At 39.8% G+C, this 17149-nt stretch overlaps 1 protein-coding gene across 1 annotated transcript in view; it reads right to left on the bottom strand.

Moving 5' to 3' along the window:
* KIF4A (kinesin family member 4A) overlaps positions 1-17149 on the bottom strand; it is a 126713-nt gene that overhangs the window by 45862 nt on the left and 63702 nt on the right. The window contains exons 10-14 of the mRNA XM_036839578.1: positions 10029-10161; positions 8267-8325; positions 8047-8152; positions 3106-3162; positions 1891-2076 (exon numbers count right to left, since the gene is read on the bottom strand). Coding sequence (XP_036695473.1) covers positions 1891-2076; positions 3106-3162; positions 8047-8152; positions 8267-8325; positions 10029-10161 — 541 coding nt within the window. The remainder of the gene's footprint in view (positions 1-1890; positions 2077-3105; positions 3163-8046; positions 8153-8266; positions 8326-10028; positions 10162-17149) is intronic.

Genomic DNA, 17149 nt, shown 5'->3' with positions numbered 1-17149 from the left:
AACGATTTCCACTGTAGAATTCTAAACCCAGCCAAACTAACAAGTGTGAGAAACACCACCATCACCACCACCACCACCACCACAACAAGAAGCTATTTTCAGGCATGCAATGGTTTAAAACATTTTCCTTTCATGTACACTTTCTCAGAAAGCTGTTTGGGTTGTACTCCACCAACACAAAGGAGTAGCCCAAGAATGAGGAAGACATGGAATCGGTTTCAACACAGAGATGAGAAGTGAAGCAGGTTCCCAGGACGACGGTCCCAGGCTGATGGCTGGGCAGTAGGCCTACAGAAAGCAAACCAGAACAAAAGATTCCAAGAGGGTTGTCTTCAAGAAAGAAATGGATTGATAAATTACCTGGTATGTTTGACTACTGAGATGAGCTTTATAATTCTGTTAAGAAGTTTGGAGATAAATTATTGACAGGTAAATAGCAGACTAAGTAAATGAAAAAATGAGATTATTATTACTATTGTGATTATTATTATTTTTTTTGGCCACGCTACGTGGCTTGAGGGATCTTAGTTCCCCGACCAGGGATTGGATCCGGGCCCACAGCAGTGAAAGCCCCCAGTCCCGACCACTGGACCGCCAGGGAACTCCCAAAATTAACTTCAGGAAATGCAAAAGGCTGTATAAGAAAGGAAACGGAATCATAGTATACTATGTGGCTCAGTTATAAAACTTACGTAATCATAAAATTTAAACACTAAATATTCATTTAATCAAAAAGTGTGATATAACCATTTTGAAAGATAGAGGTGAGGCAGTGTGCATGGGGGGATGTATAAGAGAGCTATATTCCCATCTCCCATAGTGGGAAGTCAGTTGAAAATGTCCAAAAATTTTAAAGTAACATAATTATACGACCAACTCTTATCTAGAAATCTGGAGGTAAATGTCAGAAGAAACAGCTTACAGAACTTAAACTATAAGCCTAGGGAATACGGGAGAAGGTAGTAGGGCAGGAGATTGCTTTTATTTTTCTGAGCATTGTACTATTTGACCTGTAAAAATGATATACATGCATTTGTGTGACATAAATAAAAAATAAGTTTCAAAAAAGTTAAGACTGTGATAACAAAAAGGAAATAACACCTCTATTGGCAACTCAGTTATTATTTTGGAAGCGACTTCTGCCCTACGGAAAAACAAGTGGTGAAAATTATTTAGGAGAAACACTTTTCTTGTTTTTACTCTGAAAACTTAGGGGAACTGGTGGTAGAAATGTATGAGTAATACAGGGATTTGTCGAGAACAGCATATAGGACTTTGGGGATGGTAGGATATAGCTGAATGGGAAAGCATCCACCCGTCCCCCTACCAGTTCTGCTAACATCCCTTTGTGGATGGGAAATACCGGGCTACAGGGGAAAATAAGGTCTGGAGCAAGGGTAACCTTGTGGACAACCTAAAAGCCCAAGACTTGTCTTTAAGTAAAGACCTGATTATTAATTAGCAAGGGCCACTTAGGACTACCACTAGGAAAAGCAGTTTAGCCATTTGCCAAGTCATGTGACATCCACTACAAGTGTCTTCATAATTCTCACTATAACCCAGACCATCTACTAAGAGATGTACCTTTCTTAGAATCCCAGCATAGTTATTAGAACAAAATTTCTCTACAAGTAGAGACCACATTTATTATAACATTATCTAACTATTTATTAAATACCTGTTGCATAAGTAAGGTATTAGATTAAATGAAAGAAAATTACAGTTTCTTTATACTGAATGTATCCTTTTTTTAACCAGCAGTACAACTCCAGTTGTACTATGCACATTATGTTGCCTTGTCATCATCAAAAACGGTGTGCCTGTTTTCTTCCCATACTACTAAAGAGAGATGGTAGACATGAACATTACGTGCCCTAGTAAATATTGTACCTGGTACTGGAACTCGATAGGCTGTAGTTGGCTGTCATTCTGAGTCATTTTCTTGGCTAGGGCCTCTTTCAGTGCAAGGGCTTTATTCAACTCAACCAGCTCCTTAGACATCTGAGCTTGACGTAGAGCATGCTGAGTGGTGAAAGCATCAGAAGACCTGCTGCTCCCTGGACTGATTTCCACTTGCTGGAAAAGATCAGGATAATGATTTGTGAGAGGAACAAGCAATTGGAGTTCCTTAGGCACTGTTTCATCAAGTCTCAGTGCCACTTCTCCATTATCAGTACCTCTGTTCTTTTTTTTTTTTTAAGTACCTCTGTTCTTTTAAAACTGTGGCTCCTCAAACATTTGCTTTAAACATCAGAAGTAAATTGAGCTAACCTATTTCTCTGCTCTCACAAGAACCTTATTTCTTATATCCTTTAACTGATTCTTTTAGAGTGAACCAAGTTTCTTGCTCTTTCCTTTATGCGTCTGGCGAACACTTCTTACTTTCACCTTATTAGAGGAGAGAGGGCTCTGGAAATGGCACTTTGGTAATGGTGGAAATGGAGAAGAGGCTTCATTTATTCTCACAGAGCTGACCTCTGGCACCTGATTTATCTCCTATCTTTCTTCTTTCAGAATATAAAAAATACCAACATATATTTGTTTTAGTGAGAAAAAGCTGTCTCAAGCAAACCACTGTCCATCCTTTCATTCTGACTCTGCTCTATAGCCTTCAGCCAATATCTAACACATTTTATCTATTCTTGCAACTTGAATGATCAAAATATTTTCCTTGGTTCTTTTAGCCCTTAACCACTGCATCCACAGAAACGTATGCTGAGAAAAAATTTTCTTCCATTTCTTCTCTAATGCTTTTTCGACTTTGCCATAATTTCCTAATTTGTTTCCTTCTTCGTCTTAACGTGCTAGACAGTTGATGCAGAATACTAGCATCTAATAAGAAATCAGTAAGCCAGACTGCAAATATGGAAAGTGGCATCCCTGAGAAGCTCTGCTACCCATTAGCAGTTATACTATTAGAGAGAGATACTATCCAAGTTAGGGATTTTATAGTTAACTGAGGTTTACACTCAAGATTTCTGGATTTCCAAGGCATTCTATGGAGGATAGTAGCAATCAGGGAGTCTCTTCCTCAGGTGAGTGATAAATTATAAGAAATGGCACAGTTAAAGCTCCTGGTTCTACACAGAGGGGCCAATTACTTACCGCTTCTGGTTCCACTGCAGTATCAATGGCTGCAGCCATACAAGCAACAGTTTCATCCTGCAATGAGAAATGATGTCTCAGTTTAGGAGCTTACTAGTGGGTTTTATATGGGTTATTTAGTTGTTTTCAAGTGTATATAGAGACCATTTAAGGTGTTGAGCCAATTCTGTAGTCACATATACCCCAACAACCACGTTTCCACTTCCCATCTCTCAAGGGTCTGTCTTCTTTATAAAGGTTGATTGTGCAGTCTTCGTAAAAATAGGGTCATGTGGCCACTGACATATTTATTGCACCTCTCCTGCTCTGCCAGAGTTCACTGGGCTAGAGTGAAACAGCCATTCCAGCAGGCCAAAGTTCAATCCACTTTATAGACTCTACCCTTTCTTTTTCTGTTTTTTACCACTAAGTCTACCTCTACAGGTCTAGCCAGTTCTCATGGACATACCATCCTAAGACCAGACATAGCAAATAAAGGCAATGCAGCAGAAAAGTGAATAGGATGAAGGATTATTTTTGATTTTTATCTTATATCCAGTCAAGGTAGCAAGAGCCCACTCTACAAGGAAATAAACGCCACAGGTGAATGCCCCAGAAAAATGTGCTCATGAAGTCAGACACACTTCAGACTCTGTCCCTCATATACATAGGAACCAATCATATGCAGCTACTCCAGGTAGTGGTTAGTTGAAGGGAAAGGGTAAGCACTGATTCCCTCCCAGAGAAGGGCACATTCCTTTTTTGGGCATTAGAACAACAACCACCTAAAAGGGAAACCTAAAACCACTTACTAGGACTAATTTATTTATAGGCTCTCATATGAGCAAGCTCTGTTCTCCCCACTGGAATTTAGGCTTTATTTGGCATTGCAACATAAAGATTACCACTTCTGTTTAAGTGATTCTGCAAAGCCCTGGGAAGAAAGGATTATTTCCAGGATGTCGCATGATTAAGGTCATAGATGAAAGAGCTATTGGCTCAATAGCAAGGAAAGAATTTAGGGTTAGCACAGGGAGTCTCGGCACCAGCCCAGTGAAACATTACATAGTTGCTGAAACTTGAATCTTAGTACCTTTAAGGCAAGAAGTGAAAGAGGCCCTTAATGGGACTTCCCTGGTGGTCCAGTGGTTAAGACTCCATGCTCCCAGTGCAGGGGGCACGGGTTCGATCTCTGGTCGGGGAACTAAGATCCCGCATGCCACACAGTGTGGCCAAAAAAAAAAAAAAAGAAAAGGCCCTTAGTAAATGCTGTTTGTAAAGCATTTCCCTTATTCTGTCCAGAAATTCCTAACCAGTGAGACTCAAAGAGAATTCAAAGGAAGCCCCAGTATTCCTACATCCTTTCTCATCATGATTTACACTACTGGTGATTCTCCAAGGGCAGGACATACTAAATCCTTCTTAAAAAACAGAGCACTTTGGGCTTCCCTGGTGGCGCAGTGGTTGAGAGTCTGACTACTAATGCAGGGGACACAGGTTCGAGCCCTGGTCTGGGAAGATCCCACATGCCGCGGAGCAGCTAGGCCCGTGAGCCACAACTACTGAGCCTGCGCGTCTGGAGCCTGTGCTCCGCGACAAGAGAGGCTGCGATAGTGAGAGGCCCGCGCGCTGTGATGAAGAGTGGCCCCCGCTTGCTGCAACTAGAGAGGGCCCTAGCACGGAAACGAAGACCCAACATAGCAATCAATCAATAAATCTTTAAAAAAAAAAAACAGAGCACTTCAATATATTATAGATTAATGGTTACCCTTTTCTCCCTCCCAGTAAGTCTCAGTAAAAGGACTAGTTATAGGCCTATCCTAGATTAGTAGGGCCTATGACACTGGCTTTTGGAGACTTTTTCTAGGACCTTCCAGAGGGTCAGGATCCAAGTAGATCCGATTCAACATGCCATGAAGAAGACATGTTGTTACTGTGGGTTTACCTTTTGGCCCAGTGAAATTTCACAATGCTAAGGTTTAAGCTTTGGTGACACGTTCTACATGAACATGGCAGGATTATGCCTTTATAATCCTAAATGTAAATATATAACAGTAGGATTTATTTCAATCTAACAGCCTCTTTCTCCCTCATTCTAAGGCTACTGAGAACCTCTTGTAATAAAAAGACATGATTTGCTGAAGGTGATGGTCAGGGGAACAGGACTACTACGGGGACAGGTACGTTGAGCTACATTAATCAGTAATACCCTCCAAAATGAAGTTTGTGCTTGTAGGCTGTAGGCAATAGCATTACTGGGCATGCAAAAAGCTTTTTATGGAACTGGTCTTGGAGGAAGGGGTAAAAACAAAAAAAAATTGATTTTGTGGGAACTGAAAGGACTACATGAATTTCCTCACAGGTAACTGTAACAAGGTTTGCTTGAATTATATTTTAAAGGAAGAAATAGTACAGTTTAGCACTTAAAGCCCTAGGAGAAAGGTCCAGGAACAATGGTTGCCTTCATAACTGAAAAGAGGGTGTTCAACCATCACTTATAATAAAAATAGTTTTAATCCAGAATGAAGGGCACAAGCACTTACATTTAAAACATTCTGCTTTCACCATAGTGAGTCTCAATAAAAGCCACAGGATACATTGTTGTGTGTTTCCAAAAAAAATATGTAGCTGGGAGGGTCTCCAAACAATAGACACAGAGAACTCTGATTCAAGAGTCCAGCAGGAGCCCAGGGTAAAAGGGTTTACTCTACCTGACCATGACGGTGGATGGAAGCCAGGGACTTTATCAGCTTGTGGCAATCTTTAGCACCCTCCTGCTGCGCATGCCAAGTGAATTTTAGTGACAGACACAGCAATTCTCTAGAGTTCCTCTGAGCCAGCCACCACTAGCAACTTCCTCCACAGTCACGCCAGGCACCAGTCATACTGCCAGATCCTCACTGAAGATATGCCTTCTCTTATATTGTTAACTTGGTTCCATTAGTTTCCTTCTTCATCTTTCCCATGTGACTCAAAGAGGTGGTGTGGGATCCTTTAAGATTGGTGTGGTGGCCACGAACAATGGTGCCCTGGATTACTCTTTTCTGATCTTATAAACTTTGGCTCCAGTAGGGTTCTGCAATCTAGATTATCTGAATTCTGAGGCAGTTCACACAAAGTTTTCATATATAAGATGCTTCACCTCGATTACAGATGGTGAAATTTAACCTTGTGATAGCCATTCTCTAGCACACATTCTATACTTCAGCCACAATGAAGTTCTTACCATGTTCTAAACATTCATACCTCTTTGCTTTTGCATATACCTTTTCCTCTATATAGATCGTCCTTTCCCCTCTGTCTGTGTGGCAAACTCCTATTCATTTTTTAGGACCCAGTTTTTTCTTCCTGAATTTTCTAGGCAGTTAATCACCCCTTCCTTTGGGCTCCCACCACACTTTGCTCATATGGTTAATGTAAGAGGATTAAAACAGACATGAGAGAGGGTTTTTTGACACCTCTTCCACCTGTGAACCTTGACAAACTGACAAACAACAAGGCTTGCAAGAACAACTCTTGAAAATAATCGGACATTTATCAGGATGGGATTGCACCAGTGTTCTTGAGCAAGAAGCATGAAAACTGGAGCATCCTCCAACCAAAAGATTCACAGCAATTAACAACAAGAACTGCCAACTGAGACAAACCACAAGGAATCACACCCCTCCCTTCTCACCGTATGAAACTCCAATCCTATTTCAAATCGGGGAGTTATTTGGAGTTCAGGTGATCCCTGAGTACATCAGCTGAATAATGCCTTTAACCTCGATTTGAGTCACTTGGATTATTTTCTTTCAATATCAATATAGTACTTAGCAAGGTTACACAGCTTGTGAGTAGCAGAATGGGCTTCAGACCAGGGTTTGTCTGGCTTTGGAGCTCAGATTCTCAATTACTATGGCCTGTTTGTTAGGAAAATGAACTGTCATCTTGGACTACCTGTAATAATTTTGTACAGTACTACTTATTCTAAAATACTGCTTTCTACTCTTTTGGAAGTTTACTCATTTAATTTCTTGAACTGGCCATCCTAACCATTCCCCCTACAATATTGTATTTTTTTTTTCACTGACTCTTTAAGAGTAAAATAGAGGTGCGGATGATTTTGTGATACCCTTTTGACAACTCTAGAAAACACTGGGCAAGACCCGGGGTAGAGAATCACTGTTCTGGTAAAATTAAAACCTCTGTTTCAGACCTAGGAATTACTACCAGGCACTTAACATACACATTACTGCTTCAGAATAATAAACAAGAGGGTATAGATGGAACAAAACAAACCATAACCCCTTTACCAACCATGACCCCGTAACATAATATGATTTCAATTTTTCAAAAAAATATCTATGCTTAAGTACTAGGATAGAGAAGGAACACCAAAAATAAAAAGAGGCTTTTAGGATGGTAGGACTGTAAGAATGTTTCTTCTGGGAAAAACAACAAACAACCACCCTCCCAACAAAACCCACCCACAACTACTATACTAGTTCTATAAATAAAAATGGGAACTTATAGCGGAATGATCATTCAAACTAATTTATTACTGGTTATAAAAGAGAGCTACGGTATTCCCTGGAGGCTCTATGCTATCTATCAGAACCCAGCTTATTTAAAATTGGGGTATGGTATAAGGCCTCTCATTAAGGTAGCCTACACTGAAAGGACAGCAAATCAGTGACTGCTGCTCTTGTTACCCAGGCAATTTTGCACCACTGTGTTGCTGCTTCCAGTGTTTGATTAGAATACTGAAATATTAACGTGCCATTGCACGTGTAATCTATGAGTGTTTTTGATTTAACTAATTTAATATTCAGATCATATCCAATGATCCATGATCTTTGTCCTCAAACAGCTCACAATCTAGTTGTTTCAGCAAAAGGTGCAGAGTTAGACATGTTTATATGCATCAAGAGAAACAAACGAAAGCAATATGCCTATTTACACTGTCCCTACTTGGCTTACCGATAGCTGGGTAATCACTTGCTGCAGGTTACGAATCACCTCTACATTTTCTTTTAATTCTTGGTCTTCCAAAGTCTCCACTAGCTTTTGAAGATCCACTTTGCAGCTGAAAATTCAAGCAAAGGAACCCAAGGGTTAATCATACTGCAAAGGCCAGTGGGTCCGTGATTATGTACTAAGGTGGTATAGGTCACTAACAAACATCTGGTAGGAAACTTACGCTGCATGCTTCCTGAGCTCTTCTAGCTTGGCGTTCATTTTTTCATTCGCTTGTTCTGTCTGCAACAAAGACCCAGGAGATCATCAGTGGCACTGCCTGACAGCCTCACCTAAGTAGGCCCTCTCTTCTGCTCCTATGGATTAAAACCTAGGTAGAGAGGCTAACTCCTTTGCTGTAATAGAGGATTTAGTGGGCTTTGGTTATTTAGCGAGAAATGTGTTTTTTAACAGTCATGGAAATTAGCCCTTCAGTCAACATGAGCTACTAAAAATAGCATCCAAGCAGCTGGGTCTTATGCTTGCCATGAAGCTCAGACTATAGGGTGGAGCGTGAAGCCTTAATTCCATAGAGAACTTTGCAACTGGGGGAAAAAGCAACACTTCCTGGCATGCTACTCCCTGCTGTTTGCAAAAAACCCACTTGCTTTAAAACTGCCTCCTACACTACACTGTTCCCTAGCCCCACCATAAGGACATTTAAAACATAAAAGGGCCTCACATTGAATATGAGCTGAGGGATTTTTCAAGTTACACTATCTGATATGGTAGACTAGTTTTAGCAAAAGAAAGCAAGAAAAAGATGAGGCATAAGAATGATGGCAGAGAAGAAGAAATGGCAGAGAGGCAGCCACATTTTGGGAAGGGTTACTGATATTTTCCATTTTATTTCAGTCACAGTATCTGTAACATGCTAGATGCTGCAACAGATTTGGGAAGGACGGTTTATATAGGACAAAACTGTTGTGCTCGTTATGAAGTTCTGACAAGACATCAAACAATAAACCTATTGGGCAGCCATTGTAACAACCTTATAAAGGTCAGATGGGTACATGGCTAGAATAACAAGTACTGTCTGTTATGTGAGCCACACTCACATGTGAAGCACAGCTTCTAGAGTTACTTCAAAGACATAAAATGTAGCACTGGAGATAGAAAACTGTATATAAAAAATCCCCTAGATCCCATTTTCACCCTTCTGCTAGTAATGGACATTACAATGGACCTAGGATTTGGCCCCCTTTAAAGAAATCTTTAAGCAGCTTACCCTTCCTTGACTGGAGTACACTGATGCGTGAAGGTGTATAAATTACAGATGTTCAATTACATTTTGGTGGAAACTCATTTTCACTTCTGGCAATCGCTGTGCTATCAAAGATTGAGTTGTATTTAGACTAATAGAACAATGTTAGTGACAGAGCCAGCACACACTGATCCAGGAGGGTACTATCTCACACGTAGTACGACACAGAACTGGTGTAGTCAGTTACATAGTGATCCACTATTTGAAAATTAACCATATGTAAAAGGAGTTAAAATTAATTTTCCAGATGTTTTCTCTCTCCATGACAGCTATTAGGATGGGATATGAACTGTGACATTAGGGGAAGGGAGATAGAAAGGAACTAAAATCTTAGTGAGGAGAGTTACTTGGTATTATGGATGATTAGGCAGAACTTAAGGTGACAGAGGGACCTGGTTCTTTCCTCTCTGATATTTTAGAACAAATCCATTTTAAAATGGGTTTCATGTAGATTCTTTGTGGTAGATACATAGGTGTTCACGGTATAATTCTTTTAATTTTTCTGTATATTTGATTAAACGTTCTTGGATTTTCCCTGGAGGGGGCTCCAGGGAGGATATGGTAATATTAATTCATTTCTTTCCGTGTAACTTGTCTCTCATAATGAGAAGCATGTTAAGTATTTCAGAAACTAAAGTTAGTAAATGTCCAGACTGGTAGTAGTTTAGTCTTGAAGCCTCACCAAAATGATCCTCTCCAACATCTGGGCTGTCTGACCAGCAGCCTCACTTAGACCACGACTTAATTTTTCATTCTCCTCTACCAGTGACTGATTCTTCTCCATTAGGGATTGTAGATTCTCTGATGGTTCCACACTAAGACAAAGAAAGTAACATATTAGAAAAGTACTTGTGGACTTCCCTGGTAGCACAGTGGTTAAGAATATGCCTGCCAATGCAGGGGACGTGGGTTCGATCCCTGGTCCGGGAAGATCTCACATGCCGCGGAGCAACTAAGCCAATGCGCCACAACTACTGAGCCTGCTCTCTAGAGCCTGCAAGCCACAACTACTGAGCCCGCACGCCACAACTACTGAAGCCTGTGTGCCCTAGAGCCCACGTGCCACAACTACTGAGCCCATGCACTGCAACTACTGAAGCCCGCGTGCTTTAGGGCCTGTGTGCTGCAACTACTAAAGCCTGCGTGCCTAGAGTCCATGCTCTGCAACAAGAGAAGCCACCGCAATGAGAAGCCCATGCACTGCAATGAACAGTAGCCCTCGCTTGCCGCAACTAGAGAAAAGCCCATGCACAGCAGTGAAGACCCAATGCAGCCAAAAAAAAAAAAAGTACCCGATTGATAACAGTTATATCAAAGGTGGATAAAAATATATATCCCATGGGCCTTTGGGTGGGATTGGTTTAAAATTACCCCCAAAAGTCTAGAAAAAGCATTCATTCCAATATATACTTCCAGCCAGGTAGTATATTGGATAAATAAAAATGTATGCCTGAACTACTTTAAATTAATGGTTTGGAGGAAGGTAATAATTCAGAGCAAGAAATGGTTGCAACAAGAATGACTAACCTCTAGGTTTAGGATCTTGGTTTAAGATCTTTCTATTTATGCCATCTAGGTAAGAAGTAAAGGCTAACTAATAGCTAAGATACATGTTCTCTCCCTCTTCTCATTCTCAATCCCTCATTAAAGATTAGGGAACTAGAGAAGGAAGAGGTATGGGGGAGGTAGAAGTGACACTGCTAAGGGTCAAAATTTAAGCTAATCAACATAAGTCAATTACCTATTTGCTGTAAAGTTTAGGGAAATAGCATTTAAGGAGTGAAAAAGTTGAAATGATGACCTGTGGCCACTAAGAACACATTTCACAACTCTCCATAAACAAGTGCTCCCTTCTAAATGCTTGCCTCGCTTCAAACTGATGACCCACAGCCTCCTGTTCATTTGTCTATCAATTTTTAATGGCTTAGAGTGGGTGGTGGCAACAATAGTATTCATTTCAAATAGGAGTGGGAGGGACAGAAATAGCTTCAAAGAACTTTTGGCATTTATGCAGATTACTTGCTATCAGTTCCAGACTACTGAAACAGATCAATAAGAAGCAGTTTTGATTTGCTTTTTTTGTAATCCACTGGGATTAATTGCTCAAAAGACTAGAAAATAGGACTGGCAAAAAAAGATCAGAAGAAACATGAAGATTTGATCTGAAGGAAACGGAAGGGGAAAATGAATAGTTGTCAAGGATATAATAAAGAGAAAAAAAGGACAGGGAACAGCTGTTCTCAATCTCAAGAAAGGATAGAAAAGGATTTCAGGAATAGATGCTCTCTCACCCAGTTTAAGATTTCCATGAAGTCTTATAGAAGATCTTAGCATGTTCTTTATCAAAAAGTTAAGAGCAAGGCCACACCATAGGTTCTCATTACACTCTTGAGAATTTACTAGAACTCTTATGAAGGAATGTTCAATTAAAATGTGGATTATAAAAATAAACTATGGGTAAATTTAGTGTTAGTTTAGATTGCTCTGATTTCTTTATTGTTATTAAACTGAAAACTTCCATGCATCATTCATGCAAGTTGACAAGCTCCAAAGTAATGATACTTTTAACTCAATAGTTTTTTCCTCTAAAAATTTCCAAGGTTTCTCTAAACGGGGGAAAATACAATGTAAACCAATGTTTCCTCTTTCAGATGCTATTTAATTGCCAATGCTAGTAGGATTTGTCAGTTGAGCATGTGAAAATTGACAAACACGTGCAGAAAATCTATACAAAAGCTTCAATGACACACATTCACAAAGAAAAGAATATAACCTAAGGAAAAAAGCAAAAAAAAAAATCATGTATATAAACTGTACATTTTGTAAAAAGCCTTAAGAAATGTCTCTAAAGATATAAATATACATTTTTGAGAAAAGTAGCATCTTTATTTCTCTGTAAAACATTGAACAACTGAGTTACATTATTTCATTCATCAACTGTTTCTTAGAATCTGTTACTTTTGTAGCTAAAGCTATATCCTATAGGATATTCTAGGTAGTTGGAAGTCTGGAATGGTTTTCATTAGTCTCCTCTTACATGAAACAGGTCTGTGCTAAATTGAAAGGAAAGATGGGTCAATTGCTTCTAAACTGGGTATACTAGAACAGGTCTTTAGGAGACCCTTTAAGAGATCCAAGCTTTCCTCAGTTCCTTTATCCAACATTTTAAAAATATTATCAGGAAACCAAGATTAAATGACCCAAAGAGGGAGAGTTACAAAGAGAAGGGCAGTCATTTCTGGGTGATAAAACTATGGCAAATTTTAAGATTTATTCTTTATACTTTTCTAAATGTTCTACAAGAAGCAAGGTATCACTTTTATAATCAGAAAAAATGATTGAGTTATTGAAAACAAGGATATTAAAAGAAAATAGGTCCACACCAAACACAAGTATAAACTCCAAATGGAAAAATGAAATGTAAAAAATAAAACCAACATAAGTACTAGAAGAAAACATGGGTGATTGCCTCTTTAATCTTGGCATAGAGAAAGCTTCCTAACTATGAAGCAAAATCCAGAAGCATGAGGAGAATGTAAACAGTGTAGCGACTTTGGAAAACAGTTTGGCGGTTTCTTTAAAAGTTAAACATACGACCCAGAAATTCCACTTCTAGGTATCTACCCAATAAAAAACATATGTCCATACAAAAACTTGCAAGTGAGTATTCATGGAAGCATAATTCATAATAGTCCCAAAGTTGAAACAACCCAAAAGTCCATCAACTGGTAAATGGATAGACAAAATGTGGTATATCCAGACAATGGAATACTATTTAGCAATGAAAAGGAATGAAGTACTGATAATCTCAGAAACATTATAGATGAAAGAAGCCAGACAAAAAGTCCACATACTGCAAGATTCCACATATATGAAATGTCCACAATAGGCAAATCTTGTAGAAAAAGACAGCAGATTAGTGATTGCCTGGGGCTGGGAGTGGGAACAGGAGTGAGTGCAAACGGGCACAAGGGATCTTTCTGGGCTGACGGAAATGTTCCAAAATTGGATTGTGGTGATAGTTGTAAAACTCTGTAAGTTTACTAAAAACCATCGAATTGTACACTTAAAATTAGTTAATTTAATGGTATGTAAATTATATCTCAATAAATCTAGAGGCTAAAAAAACTAGAGGCAATAAAAAAATGATGGATAAACTTTTTACTACATAAAAAGTAATTTTTTAGGGCTTCCCTGGTGGCACAGTGGTTGAGAATCTGCCTGCCAATGCAGGGGACACGGGTTCGAGCCCTGGTCTGGGAAGATCCCACATGCCGCGGAGCAACGGGGCTCGTGAGCCACAACTACTGAGCCTGCGCATCTGGAGCCTGTGTTCCGCAGCAAGAGAGGCCGCGATAGTGAGAGGCCCACGCACCACGATGAAGAATGGCTCCCGCTCGCTGCAACTAGAGAAAGCCCTTGCACAGAAACAAAGACCCAACACAGCTAAAAATAAATAAATAAATAAATAAATTTATTTAAAAAAAAGTAATTTTTTGGCCCGCCTGAGCTGAGGTGTTGGCGGCAGCCAATCCACACTAGGAACTCCAGTCAGAAAAGCCAGGTGAGAGGCCTCTGCACATGGCCCCTGTGAGCAAGTGAATCCCAACTAAGCACAAAGGGGAAAAAAAAAGTCATCTCAGAGCTGTGACTATTTTAGCCATTGTTTTTCCCTGTGGAACACTGCCTTTGGGGCAAAACAAGGAAGCAGCAGGTGATTCTAATGTGCAGTGCAGAAGGAGAGCCACTGCAGGCCAGCTTCCCCAATTCTAAAGGCACTCCAGCCGTGTGGCTGACAGGGTCTGGGTGCTCCGGCCAGGTGTCAGGCCTGAGCCTCTGAGGTGGGACAGCTGAGTTCAGGACACTGGACCACCAGAGACCTCGTAATATCAATTGGCACGAGCTCTCCCAGAGATCTCTGTCTCAATGCTAAGACCCAGCTCCACTCAACAACCAGCAAGCTACAGTGCTGGACACTCCATTCCAAACAACTAGCAAGACAGGAACACAACCCCACCCATTAGCAGAGAGGTTGCCTAAAATCATACTAAGTTCACAGACACTCCAAAGCACACCACAAGATGCAGTCCTGCCCACCAGAAAGACAAGATCCAGCCTCATCCATCAGAACACAGGCACCAGTCCCTTCCACCAGGAAGCCTACACAACTCACTGAACCAACCTTAACCACTGGGGGCAGACACCAAAAACAACGGGAACTACGAACCGGCAGCCTGCAAAAAGGAGACCCCAAACACAGTAAGTTAAGCAAAATGAGAAGACAGAGAAACACGCAGCAGATGAAGGAGCAAGGTAAAAACCCACCAGACCAAACAAATGAAGAGGAAAAAGACACTCTACCTGAAAAAGAACTCAGAGTAATGATAGTAAAGATGACCCAAAATCATGGAAACAGAATGGAGAAAATACAAGAAATGTTTAACAAGGACGCAGAAGAACTAAAGAGCAAACAAACAATGAACAACACAACAAATGAAATTAAAAATTCTCTAGGGACTTCCCTGATGGCGCAGTGGTTAAGAATCTGCCTGGCAAGGCAGGGGACACGGGTTCGAGCCCTGGTCTGGGAAGATCCCACATGCTGCGGAGCAACTAAGCCCGTGCGCCACAACTACTGAGCATGCGCTCTAGAGCCCACAAGCCACAACTACTGAGCCCACATGCCACAACTACTGAAGCCCACGTGCCACAACTACTGAAACCCGCGTGCCTAGAGCCTGTGTTCCGCAACAAGAGAAGTCACCACAATGAGAAGCCTGCACACCGCAACAAAGAGTAGCCCCTGCTCGCCACAACTAGAGAAAGCCCACATGCAGCAATGAAGACCCAAGGCAGCCAAAAATAAATAAATAAATTTTTATTAAAAAAAACCTCTAGAAGGAATCAATAGCAGAATAACTGAGGTAGAAGAACAGATAAGTGACCTGGAAGATAAAATAGTGGAAATAACTACCACAGAGCAGAATAAAGAAAAAAGAACGAAAAGAATTGAGGACAGTCTTAGAAACCGCTGGGACAACATTAAACATAGGAACATTCAAATTATAGGGGTCCCAGAAGAAGAAGAGAAAAAGAAAGGGATTGAGAAAATATTTGAAGAGATTATAGTTGAAAACTTCCCTAATATGGGAAAGGAAATAGGCAATCAAGTCCAGGAAGCATAGAGAGTCCCGCACAGGAAAAATCCAACGAGAAACATGCCAAGGCACATATTAATCAAACTATCAAATATTAAATACAAAGAAAAAATATTAAAAGCAGCAAGGGAAAAGAAACAAATAACATACAAGGGAATCCCCATAAGGTTAACAGCTGATCTTTCAGCAGAAACTCTGCAAGCCAGAAGGGAGTGGCAGGACATATTTAAAGTGATGAAAGGGAAAAACCTACAACCAAGATTACTCTACCCAGCAAGGATCTCATCCAGATTCGACAGATAAATTAAAACCTTTACAGACAAGCAAAAGCTGAGAGAATTCAGCACCACCAAACCAGCTTTACAACAAATCCTAAAGGAACATCTCTAGGCAGGAATCACAAGAGAAGGAAAAGACCTACAGTAACAGACACAAAACAATTAAGAATATGGAAATAGGAAAACACATATCGATAATTACCTTAAATGTAAATGGATTAAATGCTCCAACCAAAAGACATAGAATGGCTGAATGCATAAAAAACAAGACCCATATATATGCTGTCTACAAGAGACCCCCTTCAGACCTAGGGACACATACAGACTGAAAGTGAGGGGATGGAAAAAGATATTCCATGTAAATGGAAATCAAAAGAAAGCTGGAGTAGCAATCCTCATATCAGACAAAATAGACTTTAAAATAAGACTATTATAAGAGACAAAGAAGGACGCTACATAATGATCAAGGGATCAATCCAAGAAGAAGATATAACAAGTGTAAATATTTATGCATGCAACATAGGAGCACCTCAATAAATAAGGCAAATGCTAACAGCCATAAAAGGGGAAATCGACAGTAACACCATCATAGTAGGGGACTTTTAACACCCCACTTTCACCAATGGACAGATCAACCAAAATGAAAATTAATACGGAAACACAAGCTTTAAATGACATAATAAACCAGATAGATTTAATTGATATTTATAGGACATTCCATCTGAAAACAGCAGACTACACTTTCTTCTCAATTGCACATGGAACATTTTCCAGGTTAAAGCACATCTTGGGTCACAAATCAAGCCTCGGTAAATTTAAGAAAACTGAAATCATATCAAGCATCTTTTCTGACCACAATGCTATGAGATAAGAAATAAATTACCGAGAAAAAAATGTAAAAAACACAAACACATGGAGGCTAAACAATACGTTACTACATAACCAAGAGATCACTGAAGAAATCAAAGAGGAAATCAAAAAATACCTAGAGACAAATGACAATGAAAACACGACAATCCAAAACCTATGGGATGCAGCAAAAGCAGTTCTAAGAGGGAAGTTTATAGCAATACAATCCTACTTCAAGAAACAAGAAAAATCTCAAATAATCAATCTAACGTTACACCTAAAGGAACTAGAGAAATAGAAAACAAAACCCAAAGTTAGTAGAAGGAAAGAAATCATAAAGATCAGATCAGAAATAAATGAAATAGAAACAAAGAAAACAATAGCAAAGATCAATAAAACTAAAAGCTGATTCTTTGAGAAGATAAACAAAATTGATAAACCTTTAGCCAGACTCATCAAGAAAAAGAGGGAGAGGACTCAAATCAATAAAATTAGAAATGAAAAAGGAGAAGTTACAA

This window comes from Balaenoptera musculus, chromosome X, assembly GCF_009873245.2.
Source record: "Balaenoptera musculus isolate JJ_BM4_2016_0621 chromosome X, mBalMus1.pri.v3, whole genome shotgun sequence".
In the NCBI taxonomy this organism is placed as follows: domain Eukaryota; kingdom Metazoa; phylum Chordata; class Mammalia; order Artiodactyla; family Balaenopteridae; genus Balaenoptera; species Balaenoptera musculus.
The sequence above is the reverse complement of the archived record's forward strand: the minus strand, read 5'-3'. Positions and strand labels throughout refer to the sequence as shown.